At 43.5% G+C, this 15,878-nt stretch overlaps 1 protein-coding gene across 2 annotated transcripts in view; it reads left to right on the forward strand.

Moving 5' to 3' along the window:
- Positions 1-15,878, forward strand: part of CDC123 (cell division cycle 123) — a 161,242-nt gene that overhangs the window by 37,970 nt on the left and 107,394 nt on the right. For both annotated transcript variants that reach the window (XM_069228667.1, XM_069228668.1), the window contains exon 6: positions 9,430-9,536. In XM_069228667.1, the coding sequence (XP_069084768.1) occupies positions 9,430-9,536 (107 nt within the window). The remainder of the gene's footprint in view (positions 1-9,429; positions 9,537-15,878) is intronic.

A 15,878-nucleotide genomic window follows, 5' to 3' on the forward strand; every position in this document is an offset into this window, starting at 1 on the left:
TTGGCATCGAACAGTGCAAATACTAGAGCAATCAACCTCTGAAGCAAGTAAACAGCCAGAACCCTCATATAGTTCAACATCCGAACTAACATAAATCTGCTCAAAATATTTGTCTTCTGTCATTTGACGGACTAGTAAGTAAGCAAAAAGTCTAAGTACAAATTAACAGACAGATTAGCATGGAGTCTGTGCATTTCAGTAAGCAAGAAATATCTCTCTCCCCCTCCCCTGAAAAAAGGGTATGTTTTATTGGTTTCAGGCAGTGAACATGACACACTTGAGATGGTGAGATCTGACTTCATAGGGATGTACTAATAATGTTTCATTCACAGGACCAATAGTAAAACAAGAAATGATGATACATCAAATAAGAAACATTTAGGAACACCTGCTTTGATGTTTAATACAAAAGAAATGAAGGAAATAACATGATATCTGTGCAGCAACCACAAACAATAGATCGTACAAATGATGGGAGCATCTGGGAGAAGAAAGCTTTGAATTTGTTGGGACTATAGGAACCCATAGTTTCCTTATCGAGGAGTTCAAATTAATACATTTCAACTTGACAAAGAGTACCATGAAATTAATATTATTTTGCATATGTTCTGAAATAGAAAAACACAGATGAGAAACATGCATGTGGGAAGCTCACTCATGTAATTTAAAAGCACTTTTCTTGCTGTCACTGCAAAACAAATGTCAGTGCAGGCTGACTTTGGCTTAGTCATGTCAAATGATGCCTGGTTATGCTAAGTAAAACACATATAAATTCTGCGTTATTTTCTTTTAATTAAGAAAACGTACACTCACCTCACCCACTTCTTTGAGGATTTCTGAATCATCACCAAACTATTCTCCACTATACGACAAAAGTTAATCAGTCATTCTCGGCTACTTCAATTCTGTCTTATCCAGGACCATACATTTTATCATAAACTCTGGCTTTGAGATCATCAGGGTTGATATGTCCCTCCTTCTTTTTCTGATCATCTTTCTTTCACAATTGCATTTCAAACCTCCCTTAAGATGAATAACTCCCAAAAATGTTAATATTAGAATTAGACAAATTATGCTCCCGGTTGATATAATAAATTATGTTAGTATTTTCCTAAACAAGCCACCACTTACAATACCAAACTATTCACAAATCTTTCCAGTTCCCCATCAGACCTCGAAAAATATTACTAGACCTGCAAGTCGAGTAGCTGGAATAACGCACTCGACCTAACTGTAATGTACTTGACCCGTAAATGGGTCTCAAATTGTGTGATCCTAGGCAAATATTGTATTTTACAGTTGCCTTTTTCTTCATTCGCACATGAATCCACCTTCAAATATGTGGGTTCAGCATTTCTGCTGTAAAAAACTCTTTTGTTTGATTAAATACATTAAATGTTTGCTCCATGTATAATAAATCTAGCCCACGTGTAGGGTACACATGATCCATGCATGACCTACTTCTTAGATTACTAATAGCTTTGCTATCAGAGCAGTAGTGTTTCTCAGTTTATGTTTGAACACTCACTTTTAATAAATATATTACTAATGCATGATGTGGTAGCGCACTGTCATTTACAGACAGTACATTTCCAGGAAATTTCCAAACACCTTCCCACTAACTTGCAGCTTTACTGATAAAACTATATAGTGTATTAGCAATAATCTGTGAAAATTGGGTTTCAGAAAACATTTATCATTTGCACATCATCAAGTAAAGTGTTCTGACTTATTTTTTTCCATCCTATTAAAATATTTGTTTCATGACCCAGAAGTACAAAAAAAATGGTCTTTCACAGCTAATGAAATATATTTTGAAATGATTGTAAAGTTGACTTAGTTATATAAATGTGTGTTAGGAAAAACCTGATACCAACAGCCTTTCATTTCGCATAGATCAACACGCTGAAGTCACAAGGAAAAGTATTTGCATTTGAAGAAGACAAACTGACTTTTGACCCCTGGCTCTGAGCACAGAGCAAATGTGACAAGAATAAGATTTAAAGGCGTCTTAATTGCTAATTCAGTTTCTGACTGAACAGAACATCTGTTCTTTTTCCACTTGCCAGAAGGAGCAAGTAGGATCTAAAAATAGCTCGACCTCACAAAATAAAACTGCCATAGGGAATAGTCCAGTAGATTTTTTTTGAGCCCTGACTTTCTAATCTTTCTAAGCCATGAACCAACTGTTTCCCACACACCAGTTACTTCCAAAGTTTTAGCTTTACTCACTATTCTAATTGTATTGTTAATATATTAATTCCATGCTATTATCAGGCACAAAGGTACAACACTGCTGGACCTTAATTGCACAGCACACTCCACCTTCATTTGCCAACACAATATATAAAACTAATCTATTTTGTATCGGTATTGCACGAATAGTAACTACTTCCCCATTCATTTTAGTTAATACACCTGCAGAATTAGTAGCTAAGCTCTCTTAAATTAGACAGTTATCTGGGCATGATCCTGGAGTAACAACTACCTTATCCGGAAATTGTGTTATGTGTGCTGAAGTAATAATGTCCCATCCTAAGGTAAGCATGCCATCATCCTGGAGTAATCAAACCTCATCCTGATGTTCTCATGGAATCATCCTGGTGTAATATTACCTCATCCTTCAGTCTTCCTGTGATCATCCTATAGTAATAAAACCTCATCCTGAGCATCCTTCTGTTATAATCCTATAGTAACACTGCATTGCACTGAACTCATCAGGAGATTATCCTGAAGTAGTAAAAGATCATCACACATTTTCACTGAAGTAATCAGATGACCAACCTGCAGTAGTAAACGATCTTCATTTTCTTTCTATAACAAATGTAATTGTTTTTTTCTCACATGAACTAGCCGAGACTGGCAGGAGATACGACATTTACAATGACAAACTTTTGACTAGAACACAAACTAAGCACATATAACCATTACACCACCTCCCAATGTTCATCATTCTTAAGTAATCCCAACACCATCCGACAGTAGCTTTTAGAAAGACTCTGTAGTAACCTCATCTATATATTTTGTGAACACATACTTCAGGGTAGCTTGGGATGACTTCACCAGCTCATGACAGGAATAGCCCAGCTAAAGTAATCAGATGGGTTTCAGAATGACTCAAGGAAGATCTTCCTTTTTTGTCTTGCGTCTGCCACCAACTCAGCCTAGAGTCACTGGTCCATGCCCAGGCTGTGCCAGTAGAATTCCACCATGGAGGCTGATGTCCTGGGGAAAGTGGGCCAACCACCTTCTTCGATGAGTCCAGGCATCTCCCTGCTCTCGAATTTCACTGGTCTGGTGGAACAGTGCGGGATGCAGCCACTGACACCTCTTTGGCACATTTGGCGGGCTGCCATTTTGTTGCTTATGCCTGTCTTTCTCACCCTGAAGTAGGGCCTATCCAAACACATTTGTGTCATATGGCTTAGTCAGTCATCCCCGCTGGTGTCTGATATAATTTGCCCTTCAGGACCTAGGCTGGGGCTCGTGGGAATCCAATCAGGTATTTGCTGCTTCTCCTGCAGCAGACATGGAGCTTGAGATCATGTGCCTGCCACCATCATGTACTCTGCTTTGCAGCCCTCTAGCTTTGTATTCCTTAAGAGAATATTTATTTTTATTTCTAACATTGAAGGATAGGTCACTGTCCTATTTATGCAAAAACAAAGTCTGGAAGGGCAATAAATAGCTTTAACATCTTAGCAATGTGAAATCGTGTGAGAATACCATGAACAAAATAGGGCTGCAGTTTAGATGTGTGTAGGAAAAATGGACATATAAACTTTACTGTATCACTTTGCGCTATGTATATAGCTGAATTTTCGACAAGTCAACGAGGTGAAGAAAGCATAGTCCAAAAAGTAGCTATGTTGCGGTTCGCATAAGCCCAATGAAAACCAAAGGCACTGAACAGAAATATAGGTTGTGTTGTCTTCAGCTGATCATAATACTTAATTTCAGGAAAACATTTATGTATGACTCTCATAGAGAGAGTTTCAGTTTCTGAATCTCATAATCCACTGCTATGACATCACACCAGTTGATACCAAAACTGGTTACTTACTGCTGTAATGTCATAGAAGCCTTCCGGGCCAGGCTGACAGCGCTCTCTGAGAGCCTGTCAGCAATGCTCTGCTTGTCTGCATTCATTGAATGAAAGCAGAAAGCATAGCTGCAGGAGGTGGAAGGAAGGCCGGAAAGGTAGCCGTGGTTGGTTGGGGGGAGGGAGGGAGGGAGAGATATGATTTTAAAAAATCTCTCTCTCTATATATATATATATATATATATATATATATATATATATATACACACACACACATACATATACTGGCTCCCTGATTACTCCCCTATACCTACATAGCAGGTGAAGATGAGTTTGGAGCCATACATAACATAAAAGTATAGATGGGTAAAAAGTGAATTATGAGGATGTTTTCCAACTCTAAGTGACATCATGGACAACTCAGGTTTCACACTCGTTGTCTATTTCATGTTATTCTGAACCCCTTGGTGAAAAACATCCCCATAATCCACTGTTATCCAACTATAATTCCATATGTTATGTATGGTTCTCATAGAGAGCCTCTATTGTTTAATTCAGTGTCTAAATCTTATCGCTCACTGCTATGACGTAGCAATAGGTGATAACAAAATTCACTATCCATTGTTGCTATGTCACAAAGGCCAGGCTGACAGGACTCTTTTAAAGATTGCCAGTGCAATGCTGCTTATCTGCTTTAATGAAATCAGAAAGTGCAGCTACAGGACGGGGAAGGAAGTCATGGAGGGTGCTGGAGGTTGGTCATGGATGGTGGGTAAGGTATTTTTTATTTAGTTATTTTTTTACCTTAAGGACAGGGATACACAACTGAGCCATGTTACATAAAGTTCCACTATTACGTTTCTGCCACTGGATAGCAATTGAAAGTAGGGGCATATGATTTTGTGGCCATATATAACATAAAATTATAGATGAATAGTGTTGGAAATGGCCCTTTTTGCAGGGTTATCCCCCAACTTTTTGCCTTCTTCCTCCGTGTTTTTTTTTTAGGTCTGTTTTTGCTGGTTTATTGTCTCTGCACACGTTACCACTGCTAATCAGTGCTAAAGTGCATGTGCTCCCTATAGAAATTGTACTGTTGATTGGTTTATCCATGATTGGCATATTTGATTTACTAGTAATCCCTAGTAAAGTGCACAAGAGGTGCCCAGCGCTTGTAAATCAAATGCTACTAGTGGGCCTGCAGCACTGGTTGTGCCACCCACATAAGTAGCTCTGTAATCATGTCTCAGACCTGCCACTGCAGTGTCTGTGTGTGCAGTTTTTACTGTAACTTCGACTTAGCAAGTGTACACACACATGCCAGGTCTAAACATTCCCTTTTCTTACATGTAAGGCACCCCTAAGGTAGGCCCTAGGTAGCCCCAAGGGCAGGGTGCAGTGTATGGTTAAGGTAGGACATATAGTAATGTGTTTTATATGTCCTGACAGTGAAATATTGCTACATTCGTTTTTCACTGTTGCAAGGCCTGTCCCTTTCATAGGTTAACATGGGGGCTACCTTTAAATCTGATTAAAGTGTAGATTCCCTTTGGGAGCGGATGGACATTTGCAGTTTGGGGTCTCTGAGCTCACAATTTAAAAATACATATTTTAGTAAAGTTGATTTTAAGATTGTGCGTTTGAAAATGCCACTTTTAGAAAGTAGGCATTTTCTTGCTTAATCCATTCTGTGACTCTGCCTGTTTGTGGATTCCCTGTCTGGGTCAGTTTGACAGTTGGGCTGTTCACACCTCTCCTCTAGACAGTAATCCAGATATGCAGGCTACACCCCAGCCCCCTTTGTGTCAGCCATCTGTGCTGGAGAGGAGAGGAGGGGAGGAGTAGTCGCTCACACCTGAAAGGACTGTGCCTGCCCTCACACAATGCCGTCTCCGACCCCCTGGTGAGTGTCTGGGGCCTGGCCTGGACAAGGAAGGATCTTGCAAACACTTGAGACTTTGCTTTGAAGTTTGCAAACTTCAAAGGCAGAACTGGGTATAAGAAGCAGACCCAAAACCCCAGACTTTTAGAATCTTTCTGGAATCAAGAGGAACCTCTGCCCAGGAGAAGAGCTGAAGGAGGAGTACTGTCCCTTTGCTGTATTGCTTTGCTGGACTGGCCTGCAGTTGCTGCTTCTGCCTGAAAAGAGTGCAAAGGGTGAACTTTGCTGTGTGTCCTGCTTGTGAAAATTCTCCAAGAGCTTGCCTCCTGTTGGAAGTCTCAGGGACACCAAAGCCTTCAGTTTTCCCGACCTGCAGCACTGGGAACTGTGTGTTTTGTGCTGTTCAAGAGGAGAAACATCTGCGCCGCCGCCAACAACGCCGCTGGCCTGCACCGTGACCTGCCGACACCACACGGAGTCGCATTGCCCCACTTCGCACCGCAACCCTGGTCTCCCTGACACCGTAATCGGACGACTTCACTGAGCCGCTGCTCGCACCGCGACCTGTGGGCCCTGCACTATGGCATCGCCTGCTAACACTGCAGCCTGGGCATCCCCGACAACGCCGCTCCTGCAGACACCGGCGCCGCTGCCTCCACCGTGGCCTGTGGACACTGCTCGTGAGGTACACAAAGCACCGTCCTGTCCCGCGCCGCAGCCCCGGTCCACCGACGCCAGCAGCATCGGTGTCGTCACCAGGCATCCTGCCTGCACCCTGGCCTGTGGTCACCGCTCGTGATGGTCCCGTCCTGCACCGCTGGCTTGGGCCTACCAACGACCGCGCTTCAGCAACGACGATGCCGCTGCCTGCCCCGTGACCTGTTGGCACCGCATGTCGCATTGTCCCACTTTGCACCGCAGCCCCGACGCCATCCATGCCGGCGCACCTGACTTCATCAGCCTGGAGTTCGATCTGCAATGCGTGTGACCTCAAGGGCCCGACGAGTCCTGCACCGACTCCGGACCCGACATCCCAACATCAGTGACGCCACCCTCCGGAGCTCACCGCGAAGGTCATGATGCCCTGCAAATCCAAGGTACTGTTTGCGGGTCTTCCCGACACCGTAGCTGGCCCGCAACGCCACGGCTGGTCTGAACTGTTGTTTTTTTTTTTTTATCACGACGCCGTGATACTCCTTGGTGGAGCTATCGACTTCAAGGAACTGTAGTTTTGAGTAAATCTTGCATAATTCATATTTTTCTTACTGTATGTTGGATTCTTATCGTATTTGGTCTTGTTTTATATAGATAAATATTGGCTATTTTTCTAAAACTGGTGTGGTGTCCTTTTGTAGTGTTTTCACTTATTACTGTGTGTTATGTGCAAATGCTTTACACATTGCTTCTGAGATAAGCCTGACTGCTCGTCCCAAGCTACCAAGGGGGTGAGCAGGGGTTATCTGAGCGGGTATCTCCCTTCCCCTGACTAGAGTGAGGGTCCCTACTTGGACAGGGTGCAAACCAACTGCCATCTAGAGTCCCCATTTCTAAAAAATAGAAAGTGAATTATGGGAATGTTTTTCACCACTGTGTTGTAAGTGACATCATAGTCAACTCAAGCTTCACTCTGTCGCATGGGCTCTCATTATCCTAAATGAGACTACTGGATTTCTAGGCAGCAGGATCGTTCACGGTGTGGGGGACTGAGTCTGACCCACTTCGAAGGACCTCTGTCACCCTAAACCCGGTTTTGCTCCGGCTAACTAGCAGTGCCTCATTTCTCCAGTAAGGAAGAGATGATTGGGCAGCCGAGCGCATGACATCTTTGGAACTTCTCAGGGAAGTCGTGGTCACTCAGATCCACACCAATTCTCTCATTTACAGTATGATCTCATATACAAATGACAAAGGCAGTATAAGTTTTATATAATGTTTTAATAAAACGACTGCATTTTAGATAATAAGGCGTGAGCCGCAATAACCAGAACCATACAACACAGTAGGATTGAAATAGTCACGAGGAGAGTGAAACATAAGAACAACGCTATCATGGTGTTTAATAATTTCTACTCTCCCTCAGCTAGTTCTATTTCGAGCACAGCATGTTAAGCTTCTAACTTGCCTTTCTGAATCCCTTGGGAGACATCAGCCCTCATACCTGAGCAAAGGCCTGTGATCTGGTTCAGCATCTGCAACGAGGCAGTCAGCGTCTAGTTGTGATTCCCTGGTCGGAATCTCCCTCTTGCGTGTATTGGGACAAGAAAGTGTTTTTATAACGAACATGTCAGCGTGATCACAAAAAGTCCCTACGCAGGAATGCCAAAGACTAAACTCCTACCACGTCTATCGACAATGTACCAGACTGTATCCTTGACTGAAGCACAGAGTGAACAGGAATGTGTTATGGAGAACTTCAGTGCTGAAGTAGGCTAAACAGTGCGATATGAAATATAAAACAAGACCGTAGAACTGGCTATTTGAAAAATAACAGTATGAAGCCGAATAAAAGCATTTAGAGCAAAGTGCACAGAGGCTCTAAGCTGCGAGCAAAGGAATAAAATACATCCAGGGCAAAATGCACAAAGGCCTGAAGCTAATGCGCAAAGGATACGTAAAACTGACCACACTACAACTCTTGTTGTCTATTTGATGTCAGTCAGAACCTGTCAGTAAAAAACATACCTGTAATTCACTGTTACCAATCTATAATCCTATGTGTGACGCAATGCTATCATAGAGCCTCTGCCCTTTATTTCTGTTTCTAGATCTCATAACTCACTGCTATGATGCAGCAACAGTTTATAACAAAACTTCTAAATATGTGTTAAAAATATGTTTCTAAGTAGTCACCTTTTTATTGGACTTTGTTCAATGTGCAGTTTTGCATCATGAACTATGCACACAATGTGGTTCTGGTAGAGTTCTAAACTGCAGAACTATTGTTTTTGATAAATCACCTGTTTCCCGCTAAAGAGGTTTTGTTAATGTTTATCATCTATGAGCTTAATTTGAGAGCAGATTAATGCGTGTCTGATGTGATGCAGCAGGTTGATATATAAAAATGGAAATCTTTACAAGGCCTGTGGGTTTATTGCTTCACCTTGCCTGTGTGTTTAGTCTGAAGCATGTGGAAGTATTTGTTCATGACAAAACATGTATTATCAAGAAATTGTGCTACTGCTGTAGGCTTGGTCTCTTGGGAGTTCTGCCCAAGTGTCATTGATCTCCAGTTTGAGACCGTATAGATGCAAAGCTATACTTTTCAGGGAATAAGAATGAGCTCTTTAGAGGGCCACTCTGCCAACAGTCGGATTCCTTTTAGGAGCCTCTGACTGACCGACCTCTAAGAGGTTATTTAGCATGTGGGGATCCCCACTTACTGGAGTAATTATTATCTGTCGAGATGGCCTCTCTAGTGAGCTGGAATGACTTGAGTGTTGTTTTTCCTGTACCAATAAGTACTAATTAGCGCTGTATTACAATTTGCATTATTCCTCTCATTTAGGATGCCTACTGGATTGCAATGAACAGTTCCCTGAAATGCAAAACCTTGAGCGATATCTTCCTGCTGTTTAAGAGTTCTGATTTTATCACTCATGACTTCACCCAGCCGTAAGTCATCGAATTTCTAATTAAACTATGTTATGCATTCAGAAAATTAGCACTTCAGCATGTAACTCCAAATATTTGATTTCGTATCTGTTATTTATTTGAACTGATGATTAAGTATTAGTTTAGGGGTGGAGAATGTTGTGAAACCGTTTCTGTTTTTTTTTTTATCTTACTTTAAAGCGTAGTCTCCATTACAATTGAAATGTCGGTTATTTCTGTGATTTTCTCTTTGGTCCATGTGGACAATGGAACTGCCTCGTTTGTGGAGCAGCCTTTTGTGCTACTGATAAAGCAGCACATTGTTCAGAACCTGTCTTTTCCATATTAAGGTATTTTCATATCACCATGCTCTTCAGAGAGTGGGGCGCGTCCCACGTATCTCCTCGGAGGGGTGTCTCGACGTTATGCGCAGTGGGAGAGGGGAAGAGGGAACTGTGTGACCTGCAGAAAATAAATACCATATTACAAGCTCCGTTCAGCAGCCCGTGTCTTATTTGCAGCCCTGGTCTTACTTACAGCCCGTGACTGTCCTCGACACGGTGTGAAATTGTACAAGTGCCTCGTCGCCTCTCCAAGGACTGAAGATGGCAGCATATTAAATGTTTAAGGTCGCTGAAAAAATATCTTCAAAGAATGTGAGTGATGTTAGAATAGCAAGAAAAAGGCACATAATGTGTACTTGCTGCTTTCCTTCGTACAGTAAAATGCAGTGTTCAGACATATATACATAAATACATATTTCTACTAACAAACATTGGCAAAGTCAGTAGGTCTTGCCTGTGCGATTGCGTTTTAGCTATTTTGCACACCAGTGTGGTTGCTATTCAGCATGACTAAAGGTTAGTGACATGGAATAGGTTGGGTTTGGGTAGATAGTGGTAGAGTGGAATTGGGTAGATTGGGGAAAAATGAAGTGGGTTAGAATTGGGTAGATTGTAGTGGGGTAGATTGGGGTAAATTGCAGTAGACTGGAGGTGAGTAGATTATAGTGGAGTACAGTGGGGTAGATTGGAGTTGAGTGGAGCAGGATAGATTGGGGTTGAGTAGGGTAGATTAGAGTGGGGTGGATAGAAGTGGTTGGAGTGCGGTATATTGGAGTGGGGTGGGTGAAGTCTATTAGAGTGGAGTAGACTGGAATGGGGAATAGATTAGGGAAGAGTGGGGCGGTTTGGGGTAAATTGGAGTGCAGTTGGATAGATTGGATTTGAGTGGGGTAGATTGGGTGGATTAGATTAGGGCTCATTAGAATGGTCTGTGGTAGATTCGATTGGGGTAGGGGTGGGATAGATTGGGGTAGGGGTGGAGTGGAGTAGATTGGGCGGGAGTGGGGTAGATTGGAATGGAGTCAGGTAGATTGGGGTATGGTAGTTTGGGGTGGAGTGGGGTCGATTGTAGTGGAGGTGGGTAATTCGGGGTATATTGGCTCATAGTAGAGTGGATTGGGGTAGATTGGAGTGGGCTATATTGGAGTGGAGTGAGGTAGACTGGGGTAGGTACATTTGTCCTTCACAAGGAACAGCACGGGCTACAAACGGGCTGTTTATTGTGCTATATGTACCAGTTTACCTATACCTATTTTTTTTTCTTTCTGGACAACTTAGATCCTGATTTAGAGTTTGGCAGATGGGGTTTCTCTGTCGCAATAGTGACAGATATCCTGTCCGCCATTATATTATATGGACATCGTGACACAGTGGACGGGATATCAGTCACGTTTGTGATGGAGTATCCCATCCGCTAAACTCTAAATCAGGCCCTTAGTCTGTACAATGCAGCTAAGTGATTGCTGTAAACCACTTTTACACCAAGGCATTTATATACCTTCTGTCATATCTCCACGTGTGCTCACTTTTAAATTATGTTCTGTTTATGAAGAAATAAGCATGAAACTGAAGAAAGTGTTGCAACCTTCTACCACTGCATTATTTCCTCCAGTGCGTTGCTCTGGATAACTATAGCCTTTCTTCAATTCATTTCCTTTTCGAAGATCAATTCTGACTGAGGTATTCTTGGAACCTTTTAACTCTTAATTTCTTTGTACCAGTGGCCAACATTGGTCCAAAAATATTTCACAATTCTGTATTTGTTCTGGAAATGTTGTTTAAATTGTATTTGTTCTTAAATTCGGATTGTCATTGATAAATGTAAAGATTGGACATAGCCTCTGCCCGAGGGAAACTTGCGCTGCAACCATCCTTGAGACACCTGTTGACTCCATCAAAGCTCATGTTAATGTTACTCCGAACGAGCACAAGAAAGAAATGGAAGGGCAGAAAATTGGCATTCAGACATGATTTTGGTAATATGCACTTGGCTGTGGCAGGTGTGTAAAATGTGTTTCATATCCTGTCATCGTGGGGAAACTCACTTTTTGCCTAAAATGACATTTAAAGCGAGTTAATACCTGCAACGAAATGAATTACCGGACAGTCAAGAGAGGCACAGTGATAGACAACTCATTTGGTTCCATAGCAGGTGCTACGTTTTGTACGTTTTTTGTATTTCTGTATTCTAAGAATGCTTGAAAGTATATTTCAATAAAATGGCAACAATATATCTGTTTTTTTGTGATACTTGAGCTGCCCCATGGTTAAAAAAAAAAAATCTTCATTTTGACAATTGTAGCTATTCCTATTAGCTTGACACCATAGCTTTACTTGTTATTCCCATCCCTTATTTTTTAATGCTTGAGGCAGTGATATGTGTATATGTAAAAAACGTAACTGCCAGGACCCAAGATAATGCTCAGGATGCTGCTGCAGCTTGCACTACCAACTGGTCCTGCCATCGCTGCCGCATGCCAGTATAAATGTTTACTACTAAGCTTCACTCTCCTGTAAACATGACAGCTTGGATAGTTCTAGGCCTCCAAAAGCTGTAAGAATGGCCTGGACGTGGCAGAGTTAGCTTAAATGTGTATTTAATTGTTTACCTGACGTGCTTCGCTCAAAAAGTAACGGGATTTGCCAACGGTGTCAAGAAGGATGCAGCCCGTTGATCATTGGTGTATGCTATCCTAAGGGTTACGGGGGCCTTGTGGCATGTGTGGAAAGTTTTTATGCTGTTGTTACTCCTGTCTGTGTCCGCAAGACTGACGGCACCCCCTGCCCTCTTGAAAGAGGGTCCAAGGACATGTGCGTATTTCTCCTTACAAGGAGAGTTGATGTCTATCCCCCATTCTGCCAGTTGAGGCGTTTCCTTGAGCACTGTGAGTTGGAGGTGCTGATGGCGAAGGCTCACCAAAGTTGGTTTGCTGTGGGTGCCCCCATGAAAGTTCTGACACCTTTCCCACTCCAGGTCCTCTGAGTGGATATGAGCCAAAGATGGTATGTGTTTGAATAACCATAAAAAGTTGTACCTGTTCAAGATGTCGTATGAGCCTTGGACGCGGTATCTTGTGGTGAGCACTGCCTCATAAACACTAAACTTTGTCTGCTGCAGAAAACACTCCTAGGATTGATCTAGTTTTTTGAGTTGGAACAAGCCCGGTAGGTCACTTGTTAAGATTTTGTTATGGCTAGAGGTCAGTGCTACCGAGTCAATTGGCTGCCTGTTGAATAAAGAGGATGGTGAAGGCTGGCATGGAGGGGTCTGTGCTGGGGGTGCAAAAGGGACGGCTTGTGTGCATTTGGATTTGAAGGTGGGAATTGTTGTTTGGAATGCTGAACTTGATTCATTTACCTGGAGGACCTGGATATAGACAGCCATCTTCATCTTTTTGGTCACTTGTTCATTTGTGGGCTCAGGAGGGAAGCAAGCTTCACAGAGGGTGTGAGTTCTGTCTGCTCCTGCCGGAGGAAGGAGACTTATAGGGCTATGTGATGCCCACAGTAGTTGGGTGTTTATTGGCGCCCAGCTTGGAGGTGAAAATTGGGAATACTCTTGGTGTGATGCGGTTTGTGAGAAGTTGCTGCTGAGCCGCTCTTTTTAATTTCACCTTTTTATGCTGCTTTCTCAGCTTTTTCTGACCCGCCTAGACCATGGTGCCTCTTGGGTTGCAGGGCTAGGTGGTGTCTCATCTTGTGTGATTGCAGTGGGATCTCGAGCTGGAAGTTACCCAAGGGCATTCTTTGCCTTTGAATGTGGTAACGATCTTGCAAAGCATCTTAGGAAGTATTGCCCATTTGCCTATTATAGCTGCACTGAAACAGGGGCACAAGTTGGTGGCCAGTTGCTTTGTATTTTCTCCTCGATGGAGTCGATCTTGAGCTCCATTTTTGTAGACTGTCATATCATTGCTTTGTCTATTATATTTTGTGCTGCTTTTGTAGCTGATGAATGCAGTTCCTCAATACTTTTAGAGGCTTGCGTTCCAAGGCTGGAGGACCCTGTTGCTTCGGCATTCTAAATAACTTTGGAGTGCGTTTGAGTGTTCTCTCTATTTTAGTCTCAATGCTTTGTGAGAAAGAGGCGGTCAATTCCCCCATGTCTGTGAATTCGATGTCCTGGCCAGTCTCCGGCAAGATGGAGTCAAAAGAAATTAGGAGGCAATCAGGCTTTGATCCCTCGTGTGCTATGATGATGAATTTGCACCATAGCTACTTGCTCTCTTCTTGCTTTTTTTCCGAGGCTTCCCCACGCCTGCCAAGTTTTGAGGGTTCGTGACCACTAGTGTAGGGTGCTCCAGTGCTTGAGAGTTAATAGTAGTTAAAAGCCTACCATAAGTTGGTGGTGTCATGCTCCGACCCGCCCCTTATCCCTGGGGATGACCCTGACCTTTGCTTTGCATTAGATGGAGGATTGAGGCAGGCAGGCAGGCCATCCAGTCATGTTCAGGTCAACCACTAATGGAGACGCTTCAGCACCTTTTGAAGGGTCAGTGGTGGAAGTGGCTGCTATAGCCCCAGGGTCAGGAAGAGGTTGAAAGAACTATGTGATGGCTCCCTTAGAAGGAGCCTTAATTAATGGTTTAAAATGTGACTGCACCGGAGTAGTACTCCTTTTATGCCTTGTGGTGTCTGGGGCGAGGTGACTTCCCCTCTGTGGCGGAGTTTAGGCGGGAGGCTGGTTTTCTCTTAGACCCCACGAAGATAGGTGTTACTGGTGGCTTCCTAGTATGAACGTCGAGGAGACTTGAAGTAAAGTCGTTGTTGCCTTCACAGGGGAGCTTAGAGCAGTGCGGGGCTCAATGGACTGCATTGTAAGAGGGGACCTCCACCGGTCGAGCAGTGAAATTAAGAGGCAAGAGTGGAGCTCACCAGCCCCCCGAAAGCGACACCCAGCACTAACAGGGCCACTTCTGTGGGGTGCAGGGGCACACTCTAAGCAGTGGGTGTCAGTGACTCTCAACCACCAGAGGGGAGGGGGTAGAGGTGGGGGAGAGAGGTGGAAGGCTTCGGACTGCGACAGAGACACAGTTTGCCCAACACACACCTCACCTCCATCGGCCCTCCCCGCCTGCTTTTTCCGCTTGCTGCCTCATTCTATTTCTGCAAAGGCAAGGGCGGTGTCTGCAGGTGGCGTCTGAGCAGCAGGCAGCCTCGCTAGTGGCCTCTGATGGTTTGCAGGGGGTCTACCTATGGTTCCCCAGTAGTTGTTCCACATAGAACACCTAGCTCCGGTCACCGTGGCGGCTGCTACTCTACTCTGCCTACTGTGTCCCCCGCCTGTATGGAGGCCCACTCTTGGGCCCTCCCCGATGCTCCTTAAGAAGCTGGCGCCACTGTTGTTGGTTGAATCTCCGGTCTGTGCAGGCAAATGGAACTCAGTTTGCTTATTTGGTCCTAGCGATTCACGACTGAAGGTTTTTAAAATATCTGATTGCCTCCATTTCTGCTTGTATTTGTATCAGCAGAATTAAGGAGCTAGCAACTTTTGTTTTCTGGCATCTACATCTAAGGCCAAGTCCTTCTACAGATGTGTATGACCCAGTGGCTCGTGTAACACAGGCTCTAGGGAAGGTTTGGGAAAATGTGGCGCTTGCATTGAGTAAACATCGTTATTTCCTGTCAATAAGCACTGGCTAGAGGGCTTCCATTTTTATTTCCATTGGCAATAGGAGTTCACAGCAAGTGTAGCTGTAGATAGACTTGCTCTTCATGCTTCTGCTATATTTGAAAAGTCTTTTTACGTCATGTGGTACCCTGTGACTCCTCTGTACCCCTTGACTCCTCCCTTAGTTGGCAATGTACTTGGGCACTGACTCCATTTTTAGATTATCTTTTTATTCAGCATTGGGTTGGGACGCATAACATCTGAGCTTCTGAACTCAAGATGTTACACGTTTGCTGCTTCGGGTTCCCTTAGTAAGATTTCGATTCTGACTGTCGAGAGAAGCACTTCATCAGGATTGGTATTCCATTTTGTTTTCTCTTTCGTTGATGCTTTGGAAACCTTTTGAGA

Source organism: Pleurodeles waltl, chromosome 4_1 (assembly GCF_031143425.1).
Source record: "Pleurodeles waltl isolate 20211129_DDA chromosome 4_1, aPleWal1.hap1.20221129, whole genome shotgun sequence".
Taxonomy (NCBI): Eukaryota; Metazoa; Chordata; class Amphibia; order Caudata; family Salamandridae; genus Pleurodeles; species Pleurodeles waltl.